The sequence below is a fragment of the Lissotriton helveticus genome, chromosome 11, assembly GCF_964261635.1.
Source record: "Lissotriton helveticus chromosome 11, aLisHel1.1, whole genome shotgun sequence".
NCBI lineage: Eukaryota > Metazoa > Chordata > Amphibia > Caudata > Salamandridae > Lissotriton > Lissotriton helveticus.
The window spans coordinates 540,561,561-540,587,636 of NC_136072.1; the positions used below are offsets into that span (position 1 = coordinate 540,561,561).

The 26,076-nt window shown below is 47.3% G+C and overlaps 1 protein-coding gene across 1 annotated transcript in view; it reads right to left on the reverse strand.

The window, feature by feature from the left end:
• The window catches only part of GPAT4 (glycerol-3-phosphate acyltransferase 4), a 289,147-nt gene that overhangs the window by 182,577 nt on the left and 80,494 nt on the right, over positions 1–26,076 (reverse strand). Inside the window, exon 3 of the mRNA XM_078666242.1 lies at positions 13,649–13,718. Coding sequence (XP_078522368.1) covers positions 13,649–13,718 — 70 coding nt within the window. The remainder of the gene's footprint in view (positions 1–13,648; positions 13,719–26,076) is intronic.

Here is a 26,076-nt window from a genome sequence, read left to right on the forward strand (position 1 = left end):
TTTTCGTGGGTGGCGAAGAGGTCTATCTGAGGTTGTCCCCACATTTGAAAGAACGGATGAAGAACTTGCGGATAAAGTTCCCATTTGCGAATCTGCTGTGTTTGTCGACTTAGCAGATCTGCTATAGTGTTTTGCACTCCTGGGACCTGTTTGGCTAAGAGAAAGATCTTTAGTGGTATAGCCCATTTCCATATCTGCTGTGCTAACAGAGAGCGCTGCAGAGTGTGTCCCCCCTTGTTTGTTTAGGTAGTACGTAGCTGTCATATTGTCTGTGCAGACTAAGATAGCTTTGCCTGACACTTGAGTTTGAAATGCTTTTAGGGCTAGAAACACAGCTAGCAACTCTAAGTGGTTGATGTGGAATAGTTTTTGTTGCGGTGTCCACCTGCCTTGCATGGTGTGATGTAGTAGGTGAGCTCCCCAGCTGGAGAACGATGAGTCCGCTGTCATGACTATTTGAGGAACTGGCTCTAGAAACGGTCGACCTTTTGGTGTTCCACCATTGCAGAGAACGAGGAGTCCGACCGTCTACCAACACTAGGTCTGTCAGTTGACCTGGAGCCTGGTTCCATTGGCGTGCTATGCACTCTTGAAGTGGACGCATTTGCAGTTTGGCGTGAGGTACTACAAATATGCAAGATGCCATCATCCCTATGAGCTGCATGAACACTCGAGCTGGTAGCGAGTGTTGCGGTTTGAATTATTTTGTTAGGAGAGCTTGTACACTTGTTATCCTTGCTGGAGAGGGATAAGCTAGTGCTAGTTGGATGTTTATTGTAGCGCCAAGATACTGTTGTATGTGCGAGGGTTGAAGATGCGATTTGGTGTGATTTACTGTGAATCCCAAGTCGTGAAGCAGTTGAATAGTAGCGTGAGTGTGTTGCACACACTGGCTGTATGAGCTGGCTTTTATGAGCCAGTCGTCCAGATATGGGAAGACATGAATATGTTGTCTTAAGTGTGCAGCTACCACTGCTAGGCATTTGGGAAACACACTTGGCGCTGTTGTGACTCTGAATGGGAGCACTTTTAACTGGTAGTGCTGCCCGTCTAGCACAAATCTGAGATATTTTCTGTGTGCTGTGTGGATGGGAATATGGAAGTAGGCGTCGTTGAGATCTAGAGTGACAAGGAAGTCGTTTAGTACCCGCAGTGGAAGGACTTGTTGGAGTGTGACCAAATGAAAATGATCAGACTGCATGTAAATGTTTAGAGGTCTGAGGTCTAGGATGGGTTTTAGAGATCCGTCCTTCTTTGGTATTAGGAAATATAGGGAGTATACTCCTTTGTTTTTGTGATGCTCTGGAACTACTTCTATTGCATTTTTCTGCAGGAGGGATATTACCTCCTGTCTGAGCAATGTTAAATGTTCCTGTGACATTGGGCGCTGCTTGGGTGGGATGTTTGGGGGGATAGATGTTAATTCCAGACAATAACCTGATTGAATTATTTGGAGCACCCACCTGTCTGATGTGATGTTTTCCCAGGCTGGCAGGTATTGTTGGATTCTTCCCCCGACAGGAGTGGAATGGGACGGGGGAAGGGGAAGGGAGTCATTGGGCAGGAGTAGAGGCAGAGCGGGAGTTGTTATTTTCACCTCTGCCTTTGTTATTGTTACCCCTGTAACCCCCCCCCCCCCTTTGGTAGCCCTTGCTGTAAGTGGACTGTGTAGAGGCTTTGTATGAGGTAGAAGCTGTGTCTGAAGTATATCTCCTGGTGGCACCTCGATAGGATGAGCGACGAAATGAACATCTGGGAACCTGCGACTGCAGGGCTCCCATAGATTTGGCGGGGTCTGTATCCTTTTTCATTTTCTCTAGTGATACATCTACGTTGGGTCCAAACAGGTGTTGCTAACTAAAGGGCTGATTAAGAATGGCACTTTGTACCTCAGGTTTGAACCCTGATATACGTAGTCAGGCGTGTCTGCGTAGTAAAACGCTGGTGTTACCTGCCCTAGAGGCAGTATCTGCTGCATCGAGTGCACACCAAATAGAGGTGTTTGTGATGTTTTTCCCCTCTTGGATAAGCTCGTTTGCTCTATCCTTGTACTTGTCAGGGAGGTGCCTCATTAATGACTCTAGCTCATCATAATGTGCCCGGTCATATCTGGCTAATAATGCCTGTGTATTGGCGATACGCCACATGTTTGCTGCTTGAGATGCTGTTCTTTTCCCTGATGCGTCAAGTAGCTTAGACTCCTTATCTGGTGGTGCAGCCTCCCCTGATGTTTGTGAGTTTGCTCTCTTGCGTGCATTGGAAACTACAAGTGAGTCTAATGGTACTGGCCCTTTAATATTTGAGGGAGCAGCTTTATATTTTTTCTCTATACGAGGGTTAATGACCCGAGTTCTGACTGGGTCCTTGAAGACTTCGGGAGCATGCTTGATCACTCCTTTGAGCATCGGTAAAATGGATGAGGACCTTTGTGCATTATCAAAGGTATCCATTAGGAAGTCTCTCAACAGGGTCTGTATGTATGTCTACTCCATGATATTGTGCAGCCCTGGGAATTAATTCATTAAACCCTACAGCGTCTTTTGGTGGGGAAGGCCTTGAGGGGTATAAGTCATCCTGAGGGACATTTGGGACATCTGGGGTGGTATGATCATCCCACGGGTCAGGGGATCCTGTAGGCGTGGCTGGATCAGGTATGTTACCCACCATATCATCAGAGCTATCATCCCTGTCTGGTATGATAGAGGATGCTGGGGAATGCTGTGGTATGGGAGGATGTGGTGATGGTACAGGTGAAAGAGAAGGTGAAGGCAGTCTTAGGGGAGAGGTAGCCATGTCTTTCTTCTTTGAATGCAGAGCTGGTGTGTCCAGTGGTGGTTTTTTTGAAGCCAAAATTAAGTGTCCAGTGATTGGATCCTTAGCTAGAGTCTTTTGAGCAGGGTCTGGATAAGGTAAATCCTCTGCAGGAGGGTGATCTTTTGGTGCGGAGGAAGGTTTGGGCACCGAAATAGCTTGTTTTGGTTTCTTGACAATGTCTTTCACTGCGGAGTCTTTTTCGGCTCCGAGGCTTTTTTCAGTTCCGAGGATTTTTTCGGTTCTGGTATGGTTTTTGGATCTGAGGGTTTTTTCGGATCCGATGTTTTTTTCGGTTCCGGTGGTTTTTTGGAATCCGAAGCAGGCTTGCTTGGTTCCGACCTGGGTTTCGGTGCCGAAGGAGTAGTGGTATGTTTCGGCGGCGATGGTTTTGATGTAGGTGTAGTCGGTGCCGTTGTCTTTTTCGGTGCCGGTAGATGTGAAGGCCGACTCGAGCCAGAGTTGCCTGAAGGCTTAATTGGATTCTTAGCCGTGCCCGAAGGTGGGGCAGTAGAAGAAGAGTGCCGGTGTGCCCCCGAGCCCCAGGGCGAGGGTGTGATGGGGCCTTCTGTGTCGAGGACGGGTCGGGGTCGACGGTCTTACTTACGACCCGCTGCGCTGGAGTGATGTCCTCGACCTCGGAATCTTCTGCCTCGGAGCTGCTGTCGACGTTGTGTTGTTCTGGAACGTGACGCCTTCTTCGAAGAGGTCGTCCGGAATCGGAGCTGAAGATCTTTGAGACATTGTTCTCCTCGCTCGTCGGTCCCGTATAGTCTTTTTGGAGCGGAAAGAGGCACAAGCTGAACAGTCCTTTGCCTCGTGCTCCGGAGAGAGGCAGAGGTTACACACCTCATGAAGGTCAGTGTGGGGAAACTTCGACCCACATTGAGGACACTTTTTAAATGGCGTCCTTTCCATGAGCTGGAGTCGAGGCCTAGCTAGGCCCGAAGGCTGTCGACGACGACCGGAATCGAGATCCTCGATGTTGAAGAGTAGCGTCGACTGGAAAGCGTTCAAAACTAAGTTTTGTAAGTTGGTGAGGATTGTGCGCCAAAGGAAATCGGTTCCAACGCTTAGCGCTGGAAATAAATCCGATCCCGGTGGCGGAAAAAAACAATCTGGGGATGGAGCCGATGCCCATGAGCAGTATCATCCAACGGAGGAGTCACCTATCCCGTGACTTCCAAAGACTTTTCTACAACAAAACAAACTGCAAACATCCGGGCCCAACACTAGGTGGCCATCTATGCATAGTGTGTAATCTGCAGCTCATATGCCTCGAACTGAATATGCTACTTACCAGTATGCATCTGTTCTTGGCATGTAGGGCTGCTAACATTCATATCTTAGCATTAGATCGCCGCCTAGTGTTGGGTCCGGATGATCGCACATTGTTGTCCTGGAAGAGTCTTCGAAGTATCCTGAGATAGGTGGCTCCTCCCCTGGACTACAGTGCGCATGGGCATCGGCTCCATCCCCAGATTGTTTTTCGCCATTGTGGCAGAAGATGGAGTGAAAAGTGTAAAGGATGTCCATGCTAATGAATAAATACAATAGTATATCTGCAGCTGCGACAGGCAATGGGGAGGAGGGCGGGCGATATGAATGTTAGCAGCCCTACATGCCAAGAACAGATGCATACTGGTAAGTAGCATATTCAGTTCGAGGCATGTGGGCTGCTAAATTCATATCTTAGCATAGAATACATAGCAGTCCCTCCATCAGCGGCGGTTGCCCGTGCCAGCTGCAGAAACTTGAAAAAGTGTTTTGAGAACAGCCTGTCCTACAGCAGCTTGCTGCTTGGAATGCACATCAACACAGTAGTGTTTTGTAAAGGTATGTGGTGTAACCCACGTGGCTGCTCTGCAAATATCCTCTAAAGGAATGTTCCCTAGGAAAGCCATGGATGCCCCCAGTTTGCGTGTGGAGTGCGCCCTTGGGGGTATCGTTAAAGTGCGTTTGGCCTTTTGATAACATATCTGGATGCACTTAACAATCCATCTGGCTATTCCTGCTTTGGAAATAGGGTTGCCTTTGTGTTGTGGTGCGAAGGCAACAAAAAGTTGTTTTGTTTTTCTAAAGGGTTGTGTCCTGTCTATGTAGTACATCAACGCCCTCCGCACATCCAAGGTATGGAGCATTCTTTCCGCCACCGTTTGTGGGTTTTGAAAGAATGCCGGTAAGTCAATAGTTTGGTTGAGATGAAACTGTGACACCACCCTCGGAAGGAATTTGGGGTTAGTGCGTAGCACTACCCTATTTGGATGAATTTGAATGAATGGCTCTTGGATTGTGAGCGCTTGCAGCTCACTAACACGCCTTAGAGACGTAATAGCTATTAGGAAAGCTACTTTCCACGTTAGGAACTGGAGTTCACACGAGTGCAGTAGCTCAAATGGAGGTCCCATCAGTCTGGTGAGAACGACATTGAGGTTCCACACCGGAGCTGGCGGTGTTCTTGGGGGAATGACTCGTTTCAGACCTTCAAGGAAAGCTTTAATGGCAGGCACTCTGAAGACAGAGAGATGCTGCCTGTTCTGAAGATAAGCCGCTATGGCGGATAGATGTATCCGAATGGAAGTGTACGCTAGATTGCACTTGTAAAGATGCAACAGATAGCAAATGATGTTAGGGATAGACGCATCTAGCGGGTTGATGTCATTGGCTGTACAGTAAATGACGAAACGATTCCATTTTGCAGCATAGCATGCTCTGGTAGTTGGCTTCCTTGCCTCCTTGATGATGTTCATGCATTCCGGAGGTAGATTAAGGTATCCAAACTCTAGGACTTCAGGAGCCAGATCGCCAGGTTGAGCTGTTGCGGATCTGGATGCTGAATTTCTCCATGGTTCTGCGTCAAAAGACTGGGCGTGAGGCGCAGTCTTTGATGCGGCACCACTGAGAGTTCGAGGAACGTGGTGTACCATGCTTGGCGCGCCCACGTTGGAGCAACTAGGATGAGAGTCATCGCGTGCTGCCTTAGCTTTCTTGCGACCAGCGGTATCAGAGGGGCTGGCGGAAAAGCGTACGCAAATTTGCCTGACCAGTTCATCCATATCGCATTCCCCTGCGACTGTGGGTGAGGGAACCTGGCGGCAAAGTGTTGGCATTTTGCGTTTTCTTTTGAGGCAAACAGGTCTATCTCCGGATGACCCCACTGCTGGAAGTACGGGTGGAGGACAGATGGGTGTATCTCCCACTCGTGCATTTGATGGCTGTACCTGCTGAGCAGATCCGCCATCTGATTGTCCTTTCCTGGGAAATGTTCTGCCATGAGGAAAATGTTCCTCTGAATGGCCCACTTCCACATGCTCTGAGCCAGATGAGACAGCTGTGGCGAGTGGGTGCCTCCCTGCTTTTGAATGTAGTACATCGCGGTCATGTTGTCCGTCCGGACTAACACTACCTTGTTGCACAGATGTACAATGAAGGACTTGATCGCCATGAAGATTGCCATCAGTTCCAGATAGTTGATGTGCATCTTCTGTTGCTGCGTTGTCCATAGTCCCTGCACTGTGTAATTGAGCAGGTGAGCTCCCCATCCCTGGAGAGATGCGTCCGTTGTCAGGATAATCTGTGGCACCGGCTCTTGGAACAGTCGGCCCTTGCAAAGGTTGTGTGGATTCCACCAATGCAGAGAGTCGTACGCCCGACTGGTAACCAACACTAGGTCTGTCAATTGTCCCTGAGCCTGTGTCCACTGATTTGCTAAGCACTCCTGGAGCGGACGCATATGCAAACGTGCGTGAGGGACTATGAAGATGCAGGAGGCCATCATGCCAATCAACTGCATGAACACTCTCGCTGGAAGCGAGTGTTGCGGTCTGAACTTTTGGATCAGAGACTGCATGCTGTCTATCCTGACCTGGTTTGGCTGAGCCATGGCCGTCAGGGTATTGATCGTCGCGCCAAGAAACTGCCGGACATGTGCCGGCTGAAGGTGCGACTTTGGGTAGTTCAACGAGAAGCCCAGATCGTGAAGGAGTTGAATGGTAGTCGACATGTCCGCGGCGCACTGTTGTTCCGACTTGGCTTGAACTAGCCAGTCGTCTAGGTAGGGGTAGACATGGATGTTCTGCCTCCTGAGGTGCGCCGCTACTGTCGCCAGACACTTGGTAAACACTCTTGGGGCTGTGGTCACTCCGAAGGGTAGGACTTTGAACTGATAATGCCTGCCTTGGATAGTGAATCTGAGGTATTTTCTGTGGGATGGGTGTAGTGGTATGTGGAAATAAGCATCCTTGAGGTCTAAGGTTGCTAAGAAGTCTCCTTTGTTTAGCAAGGGAAGAATCTGTTGCAGCGTAAGCATATGGAAGTGTTCCGATAGTATGTACAGGTTGAGGGGACGTAGATCTAGAATGGGTCTGAGAGATCCGTCCTTCTTCGGAATAAGGAAGTACAGGGAATATACCCCTGTGCCTTCCTCTCCCACCGGCACGAGCTCGATTGCGCCTTTTTGCAGCATCACCACTACTTCCTGCTGCAATAAGTGCAAGTGCTCTGCGGACATAGGCCTTTGCCTTGGCGGGATGTTGGGTGGAGTGGATTTTAACTCTAGGCAATAACCATACCGGACTAGTTGTCGCACCCACCTGTCTGTGGTGATGTTTCTCCAGACGGGCAGGAACTGCTGCAGTCTCCCCCCGACAGGTGTTAAGTGGTCGGGGGGCAGCGACAGAGAGTCACTGTTTGCTTGGGGTAGAGGAGCGGGAGCTGTTGTTTCCTCTGCCGCGACCTCTGTTGCTGTTATTTCTGTAACCTCCCTTGTTCTGTTTTGTGAACGAGGATTGTGCTCCACCTCTCGAGAACTGAGATTGTTGACCCATTTGTCCTCTGGTGACTCCACGTGCACCTGAGCGACGAAAATTGCTGCCACGACACTGTTGTGACTGTAGGGCCCCCATGGACTTAGCAGTTTCGGTGTCTTTTTTTATTTTTTCTAGGGTGGTGTCAACATCTGGACCAAACAGACTATCAGGATTGACTGGCTGATTAAGGATGGTAGTCTGAATATCCGGTTTAAACCCCGAGATGCGGAGCCACGCCTGTCGTCTCAGCATAACGCTAGTGTTGATAGCTCTAGCAGCTGTGTCTGCGGCGTCAAGTGCACACTTGATGGCTGCGTTTGAGATCAGCTTCCCTTCCTCAATAAGCAGTTTGGTGCCTTCTTGAAACTGTGGAGGCAGGTGTTGTATAATCTGGTCTAGGGTGTCGTAATGCGCCCTATCGTAACGTGCTAAGAGTGCTTGTGTATTGGCAATGCGCCAAAAGTTTGCGGCCTGTGCAGCTACTCTTTTGCCCCCTGCCTCTAGCACTTTGGACTCCTTATCCGGGGGAGGAGCTTCACCCGTCGTCTGTGAGTTGGCACGTTTCCTGGCGTTGGCGACCACAAGAGAGTCCAGTGGCAACTGTCCCCGAATGTATACGGGGTCTGCAGGTGCTGGTCTGTACTTCTTTTCAATACGTGGATTGACCACTCGTGCTCTGGTAGGCTCCTTAAATATGTCCGCAGCATGCTTGAGGACTCCTTTAAGCATAGGCAGCGTTTTCACTGTCCTTTCAGAGACTGAAAATGTGTCGAAAAGGAAGTCTTCCTCTACCGGGTCAGCATGCATGTCCACATCATGATTGGCTGCCGCCCTCTCAATTAGTGCATGAAAACCTGCCGAATCCTCTGTTGGGGATGCACGTGCATTAAAAGGCTGCGGGTCAAGCCCCACACTTTGGGTGCCCTGGTCACCAGTGTCATCATATGAATCCGGTTGTGTATCTGGTTCATTGATAGGGAAAGTGTATTGCTCGTCTTCATTATACCCCTCACCCTCAGAGTGTTCTGGTGAGGGAGTAGGGCTCCGTCTTGGAGGAGGCTGGATTGGTTCCATGAGACCTGAAGCGTCATGGGGCACCCTCTTCTTCTTCAGAGGGATGACATATGAGTCCACTGGCTCTGAAGTGATTTTTCTCTTATAGAGGGTCAATTTGCCTGTGTCAGCGTCGATAAAATGCTCTGAATCATCTTCTGATTCGAGTACCCGACGTGGAAGTGGGCCAGCCGTTGAAGAAACCGTCTTCTTTGGTGCCGATTTGGTGGGAAAAGCTTTCGGCGCCTCCTTCGGCGGCAAAATAAAGAGAAGTTTTCCAGAAGGCTTTGCTGGAGTGTCTTTCTGCGCCTGCGGCGATGATATCGGAGCCGACGTAGCAGAGGCCTTCTCCCTGATTCTCTGTAGTGATTCGGCGATGGGGGACGCCTCACTCACCGTGGGTTTTGGCGCCGACGAGGATGTCTTGACCTTACCCTCGGATCCGACGTCTTTGTGGGCCTTGTGCGCTTTGGACGCGGATGCCGCTGTCACCGACCCCGACTCCTGGGACCGGTGCGCAGACGTGCCAGTCTTCGATCCGTGCGCCTGTGTGGCCTCCGCGGAGCCGGCTTTGGCGTGCTTTGACGGCGGCGCAGCTGTAGACCCGTGCCGACCATCTTTTTTGGAGGACCCCTCCTCTGGCGTCGATTTTGATTTTGCAGCAGCGGAATCGACGGATTTCTTCGACTTCTGCGGACTGGAGGTCGACGGAGTCGATGGAGTAGCGGGTACAGTCGGTTTCGTCGGTACGGCAGCCATCTTAGGGACACTCGAGTCCTTAAGTTTCGGTTTCGTTTTCGGGTCGGCCATCTTAGATGTAGTCGAACCTGATGGTTTCGGTTTCGGTTTCGATACAGTTTGCTCAGCAAGTATGTCCGTGGCCGGGCCAGAAGGCGGGGCCGTGGCTTGCGGCACTGGGTCTTGGGTAAGGCCTACAGGCGATCCCGTGACCTGGTCGGTATCTTCGTAACCTTCGGGGCAGAGCTCGTCCCCTGAGCTATCTGCCGCGGCCCCATAAACCTCTTCGTCGTCTCCTACCTCGTCGACGTATTCAAGGCCTTGACCCACGACTCCGTCGTCGTCTGCCGGATCCGCCTCGACCTCCGTCTCGGGCGGGGAGATCTGAAGATGATGACCCTGGTCCTCTTCTTCTTGGTCGCCGAAGATGTTTTCCGGATCCGGGGCCGCTTGTCTGGCTTCCATGCGCACCGCGCGCCGAAGCTTGAGAGTCTTCTTAGACCGGAACTGTGCACAGGCCTTGCACTTGCCGTCGTCGTGGTCAGGCGAAAGGCATTTGTTACAGACCGGGTGTAGATCGATGTGTGGGTACTTGGACCCACAGAGCGGGCAGTACTTAAACGGGCTCCGCTCCATGTTAGAAAGTTTTGCAGTCGTGTCGCGATGAGAAGGCCTCAAAGTCCGAAGAGCGAAAAAGAACTCCGCTTATTCCGGCTCTAAGAGACGGAAGACTCGAGACCGTGCGCAGACAATACCGACGCAAACAAAAACGAGGCCTTTTGGCCGCTAAAAGTTAGTTTTTCTCGGTTTCGACAGAGAGACGTCGAGACCACATCCGAACCCAATGGCGGAAAAAAACAATCTGGGGATGGAGCCGATGCCCATGCGCACTGTAGTCCAGGGGAGGAGCCACCTATCTCAGGATACTTCGAAGACTCTTCCAGGACAACAATGTGCGATCATCCGGACCCAACACTAGAAGGCGATCTAATGCTAAGATATGAATTTAGCAGCCCACATGCCTCGAACATAATGTTCTATATTGCAAACTGTTATGAATCTGGGGCCTTTACTTCATAAGTATTACTGCTGTAGAGGTCTTGGTCCCTAGACTGTCCCAGGATCTCCATCCATGCACTACAAGACCAAGAATGAAAGCGGTTTGAGGAGACACTGGGCATATGCAGGCCAGACAAAATGTACATGTGATTCACATTTATTCTGAAGATTTTTATGTAGCCTTGAATGCTCATTTTTTTGTAGTTAGTGCAGCAACCAGAGTAAGGAAAAGAGCACCACTCTCCACACTCAAACAAAAAACGTGTTCTACAGTACCAGCACCATAATTTAACACTTCTAACCAAGCAGTTCCCCCACTGTGAAATGTGCTACACAATAGCTAATGTGCCTGGTAGCCTTGTTGGGCTTATGAAGCACTCTATAAATACAACTACATAATACATTAATACATGAAGTATGGCTTAAATGCATCTGTGGAAATGCAAAAAGAATTAAGGGTGGTGGGGATGTCTAAAGCTATATAGGAGGGACAATGGTATCCAAATTAACAAGCTTTAAATCTCCTTGCAACTGCCACACATAAGTCAGATAAATGCATCCCTAGTGACATGTTCCAAACATCTGTAGGAGCTCCAATGAAGAGGCTGCTTTCGATGCGCCATGAGGGACGGCCTGAAAACCATGTCTAATGTGCTCTCTCTGCTGAGAGGAATCACTCCTCCAATGGTTTTGGAACATTTACAAGGACTTATACTGTTAATGCCAAACGGGTTGCTGGCAATAACTGCCTTCTGCTCAAGAGCCTTACCTATGCTATAAACATGTGCAAACACATTGTGCTAGGAACAGGCCTGTGGTAAGACATACACCATGCATGCTGCCTTGCCAGCCGGCTTGAACACTAACTGATGCCAACAAAAGTCAACACCATTCAGCCGGCTCCCTTAGCACCTTCACCATAACTCCATATCCAAAGAACATGTCCAAGAGAAGGAAGAAAACCACACAAGACAGTGCCAAATATGAACATGCATATGCAGAGATGTCAGCAGAGCAATGGGTGATGACTGGCTAGAGGACTAATAGGCCTGGGAAGCAGAAATGTCAGTTTCTACTGATTAGGGTACGGACCACAGGATGGTTGGCAACTAAGTACCAAAATGGTAGAGGAGCCCTAAATTGTAGATCTGACGGTGGTGGAGGCAAGACATGTGTTGCTGAAGTTGGATGGCACAAACTCTAACATTTACCACAAGTAGAAGAGGTGGGTGAATGGGCACCTTACAATGCGGTCATTGGAGACAATTACATCATTTTAAAAATGTTTTTAAATTTTGTTAAGAAACAGTAGGACCTACCCATAAGGGAGGCGGACAAGGTGCATGGTAGGTGGTGGTGGTGGTGGTGGGGGGGGGGGGGGGGTGGGGGGGGGGGGGAAATTATGATGAGGGGAGGTGGCAGAGTTTTGAGGGGTTCAGTGACTGTTTATGGGGGTTACATTTTATTTACTGTTATAGAGAGGATGTGGAAATGTAAGTTGACTTTTAGGCAGGCAACTGTGTGGATGGTCAGCAACTGGAATAAATGTGTGTTAGGAATGTGTCTGACGTTTAAGAAGGCTGGTCTATTCATGTGTGCAATGTTGTCGTTGTGTCTGTTGGTGTTGGTTGCTGTTAGTGGATTGCTCTATGAAATGGGGCACCTGAAGAGATTGGAGTGGATTGAAACAATGCATGTACTGGTTGTGAAGAGAGTTACTTTTACTGTTTCCCTTCCGTATTGTTTCAAGACCATAATATGTTTTTGCTTTTTCAGAATGTGTTTGCGGGCTTGACAAACTGGAAGGGACTTTGGTGCATCAGATCTTTTCAAGATTATGAATTTATCTTTCCTTTTTGAGGGGGCAGGCGAGTGCTCATCAGCTATGGTCTGAAGGGGGGTGCAGAAGTTTGTGAGGAGAGTGTTGGTATTTGTCGGTGGGTCAGTGTGTGACAAAGAAGTGTGCATCAGAGGGAAGTTCTTGTATGAACGATTTGAGATGTGTAGGGGATGCGTTTGGTTGTTAAGCTGAAGCCAATAGCACAGAGATCAGTTCAGTCTTTGGGAAAGCATTATAGGTCAAGGAGACAATACTGCTGAGATGTCTAATTATTGGAGTGTATGGGTGCAAAGTGAGCTGTAATAATAAGGTGATGTCAGCAGATGCATCTTTTGCGGAATTTGATATAGGATCAGCAGGAAATGTTCTATCTTGACATACAGGTTTGTGCTGCCGATTTGGAAATGGACAGGATTTTGGCGCATTCCAAGATGAAGCGTTTGTTGCAGCTAGGTGGTTTGTGATACAGGTGAGAATTGTTGGCTTGAGAATTAGCAGAAGCCAGTCATGTGAAGAAACATTAGGAGGATGAAGCTAAAGCAGCAGCAATGCAAATGTAGAAAGCTGCAGAATGGGTTGTACAAGACAGCCAGACCGCTGCTAGTTTTGAGGGTGCATGACTAGTGTGCAGAATACTTAAGACTCAGAAAGAGGTGGAGGGAAGTCTCGTGATGAGAAGGATTTCCAACATTTTGTGTGCCAAGGCCCTTTGTATTAACTAATTGACGGTGAGGTGACTTGGTGCCGACATGAACAACAGGGGGAACAGATGAAGCACAGATCAATATCCACCCAACTCCAAGTGTGGTGATCTGGTTGATGCTGTGTGGTGTGCAGACATGAGTGTTGGGGGATTTGGACTGAGGATGTTTGTGTTGAACATATTGTGGCAGGCCTGGAGATGGCGGTGGCATGAATGTGTTGTGCTGAGGGACGCAAGTCAGGTGCATAAGAGGCATAAATGACCTGGATAGGGTAATTCACACAACAACAATTTGACTTTAACTCTGGTATATAATACTAGTAATAATAAAACCAGAACACAAGGCCAGAATGTCTGTAAAAGAGGGGATCAAAAATAAGAATTATACTAACATACACATTTCTGATGTACTCAATACCAATGTGCTTTCCAAAGTATCAACTGAACCCATATAACCTCCATTTGATGTAGCAACATGACACACAGCTGTGTAATCTGTATGAGTGAAAGACCCTGTTGCTGCTCTGTATGTGCTAATCTCACCCTCTGTATTAGTATGTTGACATGAAAGACCTCCTACTGCAAAGGGTGCAATACTCTCACTGGTGTTCTGCTGTGCAGATAAGAGGTACTTACCATTGCTGCAAGGTTTGTACACAGCGTGGTTGCTCTCTTTGGCCCCTCGCTCTATCCTTAGCGTTGCCCACTGCGGAAAAAATGAAAAAAACTGCTTTAGAGAACAGAGAGAATGGCTGATTCCCGACAACAGCTTATGTTAAGTTACCTTTATTGGAGTGTTGCTCTTCTACCACAGTGAGACCTCCTAGTACTCATGGGTGTCTGGGAGAGCAAGCAGTACTTATAAGACAACTGAGAAGAAGTCCAAAGGAGGTGGGCATAGCCAGGAGGGTGCATGCGTAATTCAACATGCTGCTCTAAGCATGTATGAAGGTTGGTACGTAAACGGTAGCAGGAAAGTTCAGGAAGAGAAAGCATTCAGGGTGATAAAGTGTACAAAAATAATGTTTAAAGAGGCACAAACCTTTACTGAATCAGACTGGACATGCAGGGTTGATGGATGGCTTGGGAGGCAGGGAGGACTAAGTATTCTAACGAGACAGACAGCAGCAAGTGAGTCTTTGGCACTTTGACAGACGCAGAGAAAACAAGCTGACTTGATGGTGTGCTCCTTTCTCTGGGTGAATGTGCACTGTAATATCATGGGTGTGTTTAGTGTTTTTGGGTTGCACGGTGTTGTAATTGGTAGGGCCCATGGTAAAGGGCTGGTTGCATAGGAATGTGAACAGTCAATTCTGCTCTAGTACTGCCGGTTTTGCTTATTTAAAATTCAGCGGTTGGCGCACTGCGCTCATTACATGACATTACATTCAAGTATTAAAGATTAGGCAGTTTACACAATACGGCAAGTGCTTTAACCCATACCCTGCTTAACTAGAGTAATCTGAAAAGGACGATTTGTAAACCATAACCACGGGAAGTGTTTGACTATACCCAATCATTAGCAAATTATTTCAAGAAACCTGTTTATGGGTAGTTGAGGATGCTGAACAACAAGGAGAACGACCAATTAAATAAGTATTGGCAAAGCTAATAGGTCTCGTCTATTCAAGAGATACTGGCTTTGCCAATGTGTTTTAGTCATATTGTACACCGGCGTGGCTGTGGTTCAGCATGCTTTAAAGTTAGTATCGCAAAGTGGAGGAGCGTAGAGTATAATAAAGTGTCAGCGTGGTGCAGAGTTGAGTGTCGAAGAGTGGCACAGGGTGGCATAGAGTGTCGTGGTGCAGAGTGGCATAGTGTGGTGTACAGTAGAGTGGCATAGCATGGCATACAGTAGAGTAGAGTGGCATACAGTATAGTGGCGTGGAGTGCATACAGAGGAATGATGTGCAGTATCAAGCGTCTCCGTGTCGGGCGCCTCAGTGTCAGGCAGCATGGGGCAGAGCGTGGAATGTCATAGTGTAGAGTGGCGTAGAGTGTCATAGTGTAGAGTGGCGTGGAGTGTCAGTGTAGAGTGGCGTAGAGTATCATAGTGTAGAGTGGCGTAGAGTATCATAGTGTAGAGTGGCGTAGAGCATCATAGTGTAGTGTGGCGTAGAGTATCATAGTGTAGAGTGGCGTAGAGTATCATAGTGTAGAGTGGCGTAGAGTGTCACAGTGTAGAGTGTCACAGTGTAGAGTGTCACAGTGTAGAGGGCAGGGGAGCAGAGGGCAGGGGAACAGAGGGCAGGGGAGCAGAGTAAAGGGTTGTAAACAGTGCTTAATTTGAGCTGGTGGCATCCGGTGCTGGGCACCGGCACTTAATTGGCAACACCAGCAATTATAACAGTCTGCCATATGGTGGCGCGGTTTGCCAAACATAGAGATGATCACACACCAGTTGTATATTAATCCAATGTACATTCAAAATAATGATTACCTGCTGCCTAAGCCATTCTGATAGCTTTGGAGGCCTGGGATGGTCTGAACTATCAGACTTATAGGAGCGTGATGGCAGGTAGTTGTGCTGGTACTGTCACTGTCAGCGCTGGTGGGGGAAATGGGTGGTTTAGTTGCAATGCCTCCGGAAGAGGGCACAGAAACTTATGTTTTTACAAATTAAGCACTGGTTGTAAAGTGTAATAAAGTGTCAGAGTGGCACAGAGTAGATTGTTGTAAATTGGCGCAGAGTAGAGTGTTGTGGACTGTCATAAAGTGGCGCAGAGTAGAATGTTGTGGAGTGTCGTAAAGTGGCGCAGAGTAGAATGCTGTGGATTGTCGTAAAGTGGCACAGTGTAGAGTGGAGTGTTGTAGAGTAGAGTGTTGTGGAGTGCATAGAGTGGAATGTTGTTGAGTGTCAGTACAGCGTGGCATAGTGCATCGTTGGTATAGTGCAGAACGGCACAAGCAGAGTCCAGTAGAGTGTTGTCGAGTGCGTACAGTGGAATATCGTGGATGGAGTACAGTGGAATGTTGTGGAGTGTCCTAGTGGCGCAGAGTAGAGCGCTGTAGAGTGTTGTGGAGTGGCACAGTGCAGAGTGGCACAGAGTTGCGTACAGTAGAGTGCCGTGGAGTGCCTACAGAGGAATGTTGTGGCGTGACGAATAAACACATTTAGTTTAAAACCAAACCATGTCACACGGGGCTCATTTAATATTCACAACACCACTACACCGCACTCACAGTAAAATAGCAGTTATTACAGGTTTCACTTTCTCGGCCGAGGAATTAGAGAGAATTCTAGTGAAAGCGTTACCTTTTGAGGGAATAGGAAGCTCAGAACCGATTTTAGACAAGGAGGATTGGGATGAGTTTACCACACTGTAAAAAAACCCAAATAAAAACAATGATACATGGTATCATGATGACCGAATACTTCAGAGCAAATGCGGCCCCCAAGAACTTCTTGTAAGAAATGACCCTTTCATTTTTCAACATGAAAAGATTTTGTTAAAAAGACTGGTCTCTAATCTTTTGGCACTGTACAAGAGATTGGTTAATCTTCATCATTAAGACAGCAACGTGCTTATCGCAAGTATTGAAAACGGAGATTTAGACAACTGAGGTCCAGTTAAAAACCTACCAATCTAGTGCTACCCTATAGAAAAGACTCGAATAACTGAACCAATCAATCAATGCATGAATTTGAGGTCTCTCTCAAACAATGCAAATTCCAAAAATTGAAGAAAGACACTTGCAAATTTAGCCACGAATGAGTATATCTATATATCAGGAATGACTACGTCTCCTCCGGGAGTAACCCATGGTACAATACAGACAGTGACATATCGAACTCGGGATCAAACAGCTCAGACTATAACTCAGAAGCTAAAGGCAACTTTAGAGGCAGAAGAAACAACAGAAGGGGTTACGGACCAGGAAGAGGTTGGGGACCACTTCAAGGTCCCTGATGTATTCGGGACCGTTCTACTATGGTCCACCTCAGCCACCACACAGGCAACCACCCCCTGTCAATCCTTGGGAACCACTGAGCGACCCATATGCAAACTACCCCCAATATCATCATCGACCTTTTTTAGGGGCATGCTAGGGTCGCCCAAGAAGCAGAAGGCAAAAGAGGACAAACTACAGTGGGCTCCAGAACAGGAACAGATCATTAACAGATCATGGTTTCAACCAGGAGCATGATAAGCTTGAGCAACCAATGAGGTCCGGGCAGCCGACTAGCAGAATTATTAACCTCACACAACACACTTTCTCCACCTCAGATGCAGGTACTTGAAAACATTTGGGTTTTATCCCAACAGCCTACTTGGATAAGTTCAAGCTGAGCTGTGAAATCAACGAGTTTATAAAGAAACACAAGCTTAGGGCCTATTTCATCACCAAACCTATAGAAAAAGAACTACAAGTAGACACAGGTCTCAGGGAAAATTATCCTTCACACCACCCATTACAGCTATTCCAGTAGAGATCCTGGCTTTTGAAAAGGCGGTCTTAAAGGACATTGGGGACATCGATTGTCACACATCAAGATTCTTTCTTAACACAACCATGGAACAAAAGCTACGATCAGACAACTGGTTGATGTTACCGATTTGGTGATAAAGCCAGCTGACAAATAAGGAGCAGTGGTTGTACAAACAAAAGAGGAGTACCGGATGGACACCTCTGACTCGTCAATGACACATGAACTATGAACCTCTGGACTAGTGACCCCAATGAATCACTCTGAATATGTATAGCTAGTATTACAGAGGAAGCACTGGCACACGACTGGATATCACAGAAAGAAAGTAAATTGCTTGTTAACAAGTCTACCGTCACTCCACATTTCTATGCCATCCCGAAGATACACAAAAACCTGGAAAATCCCCCAGGACGACCCATAGTATCAGGGATAGGCTCAATTCTGGAACCTCTATCCAGATTTACTGACGCCTTTCTGAAACCCATTATACAGAACATAGATACTTATGTCAAGGACACTAAAGACGTACTACGGTTACTTAAAGATACCGTTTTTGACCCTGAAAACCATATACTCATGGGCTTAGACATCGAAAGCCTCTACACTAGCCTCCCAAACTCTCAACATAATTGAAGATGTACTATTTGAGGTTGACTTGGAATACCAAACCCAAGGAATGTGGTAATGGAATGTTGCAAATGGGTCCTAACCCAGAATTTTTTCAAATTTGAGGACACCCTATACCTACAAAAATATGGGACCAGTATGGGTAGACTAGCTGGCACCCAGAAGGGAGAGGGGAAACCTGTTGTCAAACTGATTATCCAAGGGCATGTCGCATCCTTGGTAGCTACACCACTGGGTTGGGCAAGGGAGCTTTGGAGGCCAAGAGAGGAATTCTACCATCTTGGAAGTGGGCAGAATGGTGCATCCTGGGATAGCTAGATGCCACACTTCCCAGGAAGTGGACATTAGGAGGAAGGGGACCTGGTAGCCTATTGGCTACCAACAGCATCCTACCCAGAGGGCATTTTCTGTGCATAAAACTCAGAACGTGACTGAGCTGGAAGGACTGCACTTTTGCACCAAGTTCCCAGCAAAGATAATCTGCACTAACGTGAACTGCCCCTGCTGCACCTGGTGGGTAGCAAAGGCGAGGTACTGTGCCTGCTGTGTCCTACCCAAGAAGTTGTCTCCCAAGCCCAGTCAATGCAAAGAGACTCCAAGGATCAGCCAACTGGCCTCCAGTTCGCAGTAAAGGGACACAACAGTTGAAGAAGTCTGCTAAGGGCAAGTGGACGCCCACTACCATGGATTGCCGCTCCCCGCCTTCGTGCAGCACCAGGGACCAGGACCCAATCCTCAGAAGTTGCACCTGAGTATGCTGGACCCGGGAAAGCAATGGGAGTGCAACTTGGTTGCCCAGAAGGCAGGCTACAGCCTTCTGGGCATTTGGCTGTGACCCAAACACCAGGCAACTGGACTTCAGCAAGACCAGAGAGGACCTTCTGGGAAGTCGAACCATGTGTCCAGGACCTCCGCAATTGAGGAGTTTCTGCAGGAAGATCCCCCCAACCGTGTCGCATCCACTGCATCCTTGAGTATCTTTCAGTATCCTGCATCATAGCAATTCAGGACCACTTCATAGGGATCCATTGAACTGAGGAAAAAGCACCTGGAATGGTCTGAAAACTGCTTCTTCTTTCGAGGTAACCGTTTCCGAGGGTCTTGCTGGTCCCCCTGACTAGCTCCTAACTGGAGTTGGTTCTCCCAAGTGACTTTAACCAATCATACTACAGTTTGCCCAACTTGTTGCTCCAAACTGTTTTTAAGTGTCAAGGTTGGTGAATTTGCCAAGGTTTGTTTGTGGTTGAGTGGAATGTATCACTACCTTGTAAATTCTATATCGCCGGAACCCTCCTGTGGATAACATTGTGGTGTCTAAAAATACATATAAATACACAATTTCTTATAAATTAGAGTTGAATTTCTCTGATGTATTGTCGATTTCTTCTCTAATTGCTTTGGTGCTGTTTAATGGCCTTATACTTGTGCCTTTGTGTGAGCTATGCAGCTCAGAGCCTTAGTTACCCAGGGTTGAGCTCATGGTTTGACGAACAGAACCTAAGGGTCCTAGGAGTGTATTACATAGTGAGGTCCCACAATCACACTATATAATACACTCAATTTCCTCACACAGGACTCTGTAGAGGCAGGGGCGCTCTTGCGGCCATCCCTACTGTCCAACCTCCCAGAGGTACCAAGGAAACAAACAGTACCAATATCAGGACCAATAGCGCTTCGTATGTTTCTTCCCGACCAAAGGTGGAGGTCTGTGAGGCAGAGGAAGGAATGAGTGTGTCCCAGGTACCTGGCCAGTATAGTAGGGCTCACTGTATCATCTATCCTGGTGATTTTCTTGCGCCCCTGCACTGCTGAGTCCATCAACAACTGAGGGCGATACATTTCAGCAAGGGTCTTTCATGAGCGGCAAAGGTTCCCCTCTCAGATGGCATGAAACTGAAGACATGCTCGGCTCGGCTCTGGTTATCGAATCGGATGCTAGCCTATCTGGATCGGGTGGGGGTTCACTGTGGCGAGGTTACCACCATAGGACCGTGGTCATAGCAGGAAAGAATTTCACATTAACAGCTTAGACCTGCTTGCAGGATCCTTAGTCACACTGTCTCTCACAAGGGACAAAGTATACTATTGTATTAAAAATGAACAACATTTAAGCATCATCATATCATATTGGCGGTACTAGATCGAAAGTCCTAGCAGACCTCACAAGGGGCGTTTGGCACTTCTGTCTGGACAAAAAGATTTCAGTCACAGCAGAATACATGCTGGGAAATTTCACCTGCTTTGTGGACTGGAATTCCAGGCACCTGAAGCACTACAGTGCATGGAAGCTGGAACCGACCATATTCCAGATGGTTATGTTCCGGTGTAGTCCCTGTGAGGTAGACTTATGTATCTCCTCTCGAACACCAGTTACCACATTTCCGCAGCTGGAGGCCAGACCCTCTGGCAGTGACTGATGCAGCACTGAGGCATACCTCTTGAACTGATGCCGGTTCAAGTGGTATGGCTTTACTTCTTTATCCATGATAGTTAGGTTGACAGCACAGGTCATATGTCAGAAGGTGTTCCTGAGTCTTGTAACTCCAGTTTGGAAATCTCAAGTATGGTTTTCTTTTCTTCCAGAATTTTCTATGAAGTCTCCAATCCTACTTACCCAGAATGGGAACTTGTGATTAATTTAAGAGGCAACTCGCACATATTGCAGTTAAGCACACCGCTCAAACTGATGGCTTGGATGATTGGAGGATACATTGGAGCAACCCAGGCCTTTGGGGCAAGCTTCAGAACTCATTAGAAGGGCATCGGGTGTTTCTGCCAATAAGATGCATGTCTCTGCTTGGCACAGAGTGTCCCGCTGGTGTCTGGGTAGGAGGTTGGATCATGTGGGGGGGGGGAGTTATAGCATTTGTATTGAATTTCTTGTCTGACTTATCATACCATGGATTGGCGTACAGTACAATTAACACAGTCAGATTTTCTATCTTGGTGGGATGTGAACTGATCAACGGGGATCTGATTGGGGAACACCCACAAGTCTGTCGCTTATTCAGGGGCATTACATAGTTCAAACCGCGAGAAGAGTACAAATACTCACGTCTTTGTGCAGCGAACGTCATTCTGCGTCTGTTTGAGTCCCGAGAGGATAATAGGCTTTTATGCAAAAAGAAATTAACGGACAAACTTGCTATGCTTCTATGTTTGACTTTATAAGAGTTTGGGATGTAAGAGTGTTAGATTTATCTTCCAGGATTTTCACCCTAGAGGGAGTTACAGTCATAGTATCTCGGAACATTAAGACAAATTATTGTTAGGATGGTCCATTAACCAGCCTTACCAGATCATACAAAAACCGTGCATGGTTCAATGTGTTTTCGTCAACGAGTCGTCAACAGAGGAGGTCAGGCCTGCAGGCACTAAAGAGTTACTCACTTCTTTGAATAAACCCTTTAAAGCGGTGTCAACCCTTACGATTGCCTGGTGGGTTCGTTGGGTACTGACAGAACAGGTACTAATGCCTCAATTTTTGGTGCTCATTCGGCGAGAGGGCCAATAGCTTCCAAGGCTTTTCTCTGTTGGGGCTGTCTAGACAACATCTTAAGGGTGACCGATAGGTTGCCGGACCCCACCCCTCCCCCGCTCTTCTGAAAAAACTTGTTCTGTTGGGATAAGCATACCATTTTTCACAGTCTATGCGAATCCTAATATGATTTGCAGGTTATTGTCTGCCTTATAAAAAAAGTGTGTAGAATGTCCTCTGGAATGTTTTATCTTGTACTGAATTAAACTGATGTCTAAAGTAACAGCTGGATTATTTCAATGAATGGCAATTGCACGTTTTATTTTGTAGATTGTGAACAAAAACAAGATCATCAATGATGGAATGTTTCCAACTGCTTTTTAAGCATGAAGAAAGAGGAAGTACTGTTCCTTGGGGATGTCCTTGCGTAGTGGTCGGTGCATCTGATTGACGGACTTTAGTTTCTGGCTTCGATTTATGGGATTTGTAGTTCTTTACTTTAATGTTATTGATGTAAGCTGAATAAATGAATAAAGTTAAAACAATCCGTGCATCCATGTCCTTTACAGAATTTAAACTTTCCTTCACAATAGCTAGGAAATGTTACATTTTATACTGAAAATTCCAAAAACAGAGCTTTCAAAAAGGTGACAATTTCACACGTGGTTTTACTTGTATATATGGACAGATATAGAGTAAAGACGCTGACAAAAAATAGTTACACATAACTTTAGGGGTTGTTATTTTTTTTCTGCCAGTGTCAGAATTTCAAAAACTACAAGGCAAGAGAAGAATTTAACGTCTGCCTAAAATGGACATGGTTTGTGGCTGTATCAAAGAAAGCGTTCCTTTACGTTTCGAGTCCAAGTACATTCTCCGGGTGCAGTCATCAAATAGAAGAGGGTGTCTGCCACTGCACTATACATCTTTATTTACATGCACGTATTTTCTTTTCCGATTATCAATTTCTGCAAAAAACAAGATTACTGTGGCATCCATATACAAAAATTTGCTGAGCCAATATGACTATTTCTGTGTTTTACACGAAAAAAGGATTGCCAGTCGAAGCGAAGTGTGACGCTCCAGAATAAGAGAAAATTAGCTCTTTTGAAAGAGTCTCTGTACTCTTAGCTGCTACTGAAAGCTGTGAAACCAGAGGCCAGTGCTGCTATTGCAACTACCAGTGAAAGCTGTGTAGGCTAGTACTGCATCTCAGCTATTGCAGAAAGCTGTTTAACCTACAGGCTAGTACTGCCTCTCAGCTATACTGAAACCTGTGTAACTACAGGCTAGTACAGCCTCTCAGCTTCTACTGAAAGCTGTGTAACTACAGGCCAGTACAGCCTCTCAGCTTCTACTGAAAGTTGTGTAATTACAGGCCAGTACAGCCTCTCAGCTTCTACTGAAAGCTGCTTAACCAAAGGCTAGCTTTGGTTACTCAGCTACTACTGAAAGCTGTGTCGCTACAGGCTAGAACTGCCTCTCATCTACTACTGAAAGCTGTGAAACGACAGGCCAGTACTGCCTCTCAGCTACTACTGAAAGCTGTGAAACGACAGGCTAGTACTGCCTCTCAGCTTCTACTGAAAGCTGTGTAGCAACAGGCCAGTACAGCCTCTCAGCTTCTACTGAAAGCTGTGTAGCTACAGGCCAGTACAGCCTCTCAGCTTCTACTGACAGCTGTGTAACTACAGGCTGGTACAGCCTCTCAGCTTCTATTGAAAGCTGTTAACTACAGGCCAGTACAGCCTCTCAGCTTCGACTGAAAGTTGTTAACTACAGGCCTGTACAGCCTCAGCTTCTACTGAAAGCTGTGTAACTACAGGCTAGTACTACCTCTCAGCTGTTACTGAAAGCTGTGTAACTACAGGCTAGTACTGCCTCTCAGCTACTACTGAAAGCTGTGTAATTACAGGCTAGTACTGCCTCTCAGCTTCTACTGAAAGCTGTAACTACAGGCCAGTACAGCCTCTCAGCTTCGACTGAAGTTGTTAACTAGAGGCCTGTACAGCCTCAGCTTCTACTGAAAGCTGTGTAACTACAGGCTAGTACTACCTCTCAGCTGTTACTGAAAGCTGTGTAACTACAGGCTAGTACTGCCTCTCAGCTACTACTGAAAGCTGTAACTACAGGCCAGTACAGCCTCTTCGCTTCTACTGAAAGCTGTGTAGCTACAGGCCAGTAAGCCTCTCAGCTTCTTCTGAAAGCTGTGTAACTACAGGCTAGTACTACCTCTCAGCTATTACTGAAAGCTGTGTAACTACAGGCTAGCTACGTTTGACTTATGGAACTCTGAGGAGTCATGTTCAGTGGCACCGATTAGGTGTCTTCATGAAGCCCTCACCCACCAACCTAGTTGGTGGCATGCTTCATCATCGGGCCCACCCAGTGACACCTAATGTGTCCCGGGTGTGCTTCGACGCCTGATTACAGCGGAGCAGGTATCTTACTGAGAGTGTAGTGTGGTGAAAATGGTGAAGTGAGATTAAAACGGCTTGGCAGGAGTCCCAGTCCCCGAGGGCTAAATTAAATTTTAATAAGTGGGCTCCTGTCAGCGGTTAAAAACAAGGCAGGGTGGATGTGATGGTGGCGGATTACGACCTCCTACATCCGGTGTTGGTCAACATGTTTCAGCCAGTGCCTTCTTTTAATTCTGGCTTTCTTCAGGACCGATTATATGTGATGGTGCAAGTTAAAAATTTGTTAAAAATTACAGAGTGAAGTGAGTGTGATTGACTATGTGTCGCACTCACTAAGGTGCTATAGGTGTTAGAGGGGGGATTCCCTCCTCAAGCATACCTGGACATACAACATTTATGACAAAGACATGACATATAAAGAGAGTTTTAGCATGTTGCACAAGTCAAATACTATAAAATTGCCGTTTATAAGTGCTGCGTGTAGGGGATTACAAGCGGCAAAGGTGTAACAGTACTGGTGGTACTGTTAGTGGTGATAATAGATTTCTAAATGTCGTGGTGATACTAGAAAACGAACAGCTCACACAGGCCATTACCCGTGCAATGATTGCAGTGTGTGCCACCTTACTAAACACACGAAAACACTGGATCTAGAACCTTGCAAAACCTGGACCCAACGGTCACACACCAACTGTAACTCACGTAATGTAGTCTACATGCTGACATGCACTTGCGGTCTGCGCTACATCAGCATGACCACTCGCAAAGTACGCACTAGGTTGGTGGAACACAGGAACACTATAAGATGCAGGAAAAATGTGAGCAAACTCACCGACCACTTCCTTCGCTTTAACCACACTCCCAATGATTTTCGTTGGACTATCATTGAACATTTCCCTGGCAATGGGGCAGATAATGAGAAAAAGCTCCTGAATAAGGAACAACGCTGGATTTATCGCCTCTCGTCACAGAAGGATGGTCTCAACGACGCCATCCCGTGGAACTCCCTTAATCATTAAAACATCCAGTGACGCTACTGTATCACCCCCTTACTTCTGTCACGCCACGAGTGCCCTCGTGGCCAATGAGCTAGCACGGCATGGCCCCCTTTTCCAGTCTGAATGTCATCTGTAACTAATTCTATTTTGACTTGGCACATCATAATTAACTTTCGCACTTTATGTGAGCCCAGCCAGTTCCCAGCAATCCAGCGCAACTAGCAAGACACGCGGCTTCGCCACGCATGCGTGAACATCCGCAGCCACACACAACTCCCGCACAGCGGGCATACCGCGCATGCGCGAACTTCCCCGACTGTCTCAGCCATACGCATGCGGCAGCGCTCACGCCACCGGGCGAGTCTCTCCTCCATTGCTATTTCCACACAGGTGCCGGCAATTGAATCATCCATAAAAGCAGAACGCAATCTCCGAACAGGTCCCGGAGTACGAGGACGGCACACAGGTATCCCGCAGGTCCTGACCAAGACTGCTGTGAGTACGCTGCTCTACCTACACTACGCCCTGGTAAGCGTTTCTTCCCATACAGGTCCCTCTCAAACCAGTGGTCCTACGTTTGTATTCCAGGGTCATTTCCTTTGCCGACCCACTCCTGGAAGCACCGCAGGCCAATCGTCAGCGTGCGATTACTTACCCTTACGCTCTCGCCTTTTCTCCACATAATGTGTGTGAGCTGTTCGTTTTCTAGTATCTAGTGAGTGCGACACATAGTCAATCACACTCACTTCACTCTGTAATTTTTAACACATTTTTAACTTGCACCATCACATATAATCGGTCCTGAAGAAAGCCAGAATTAAAAGAAGGCACTGGCTGAAACATGTTGACCAACACCGGATGTAGGAGGTCGTAATCCGCCACCATCACATCCACCCTGCCTTGTTTTTAACCGCTGACAGGAGCCCACTTATTAAAATTTAATTTAGCCTCGGGGACTGGGACTCCTGCCAAGCCGTTTTAATCTCACTTCACCATTCTTACCACACTGCAATCTCAGTAGATACCTGCTGCGCTGTAATCAGGCGTCTAAGCACACCCGGGACACATTAGGTGTTACTGGGTGGGCCCGATGATGAAGCATGCCACCA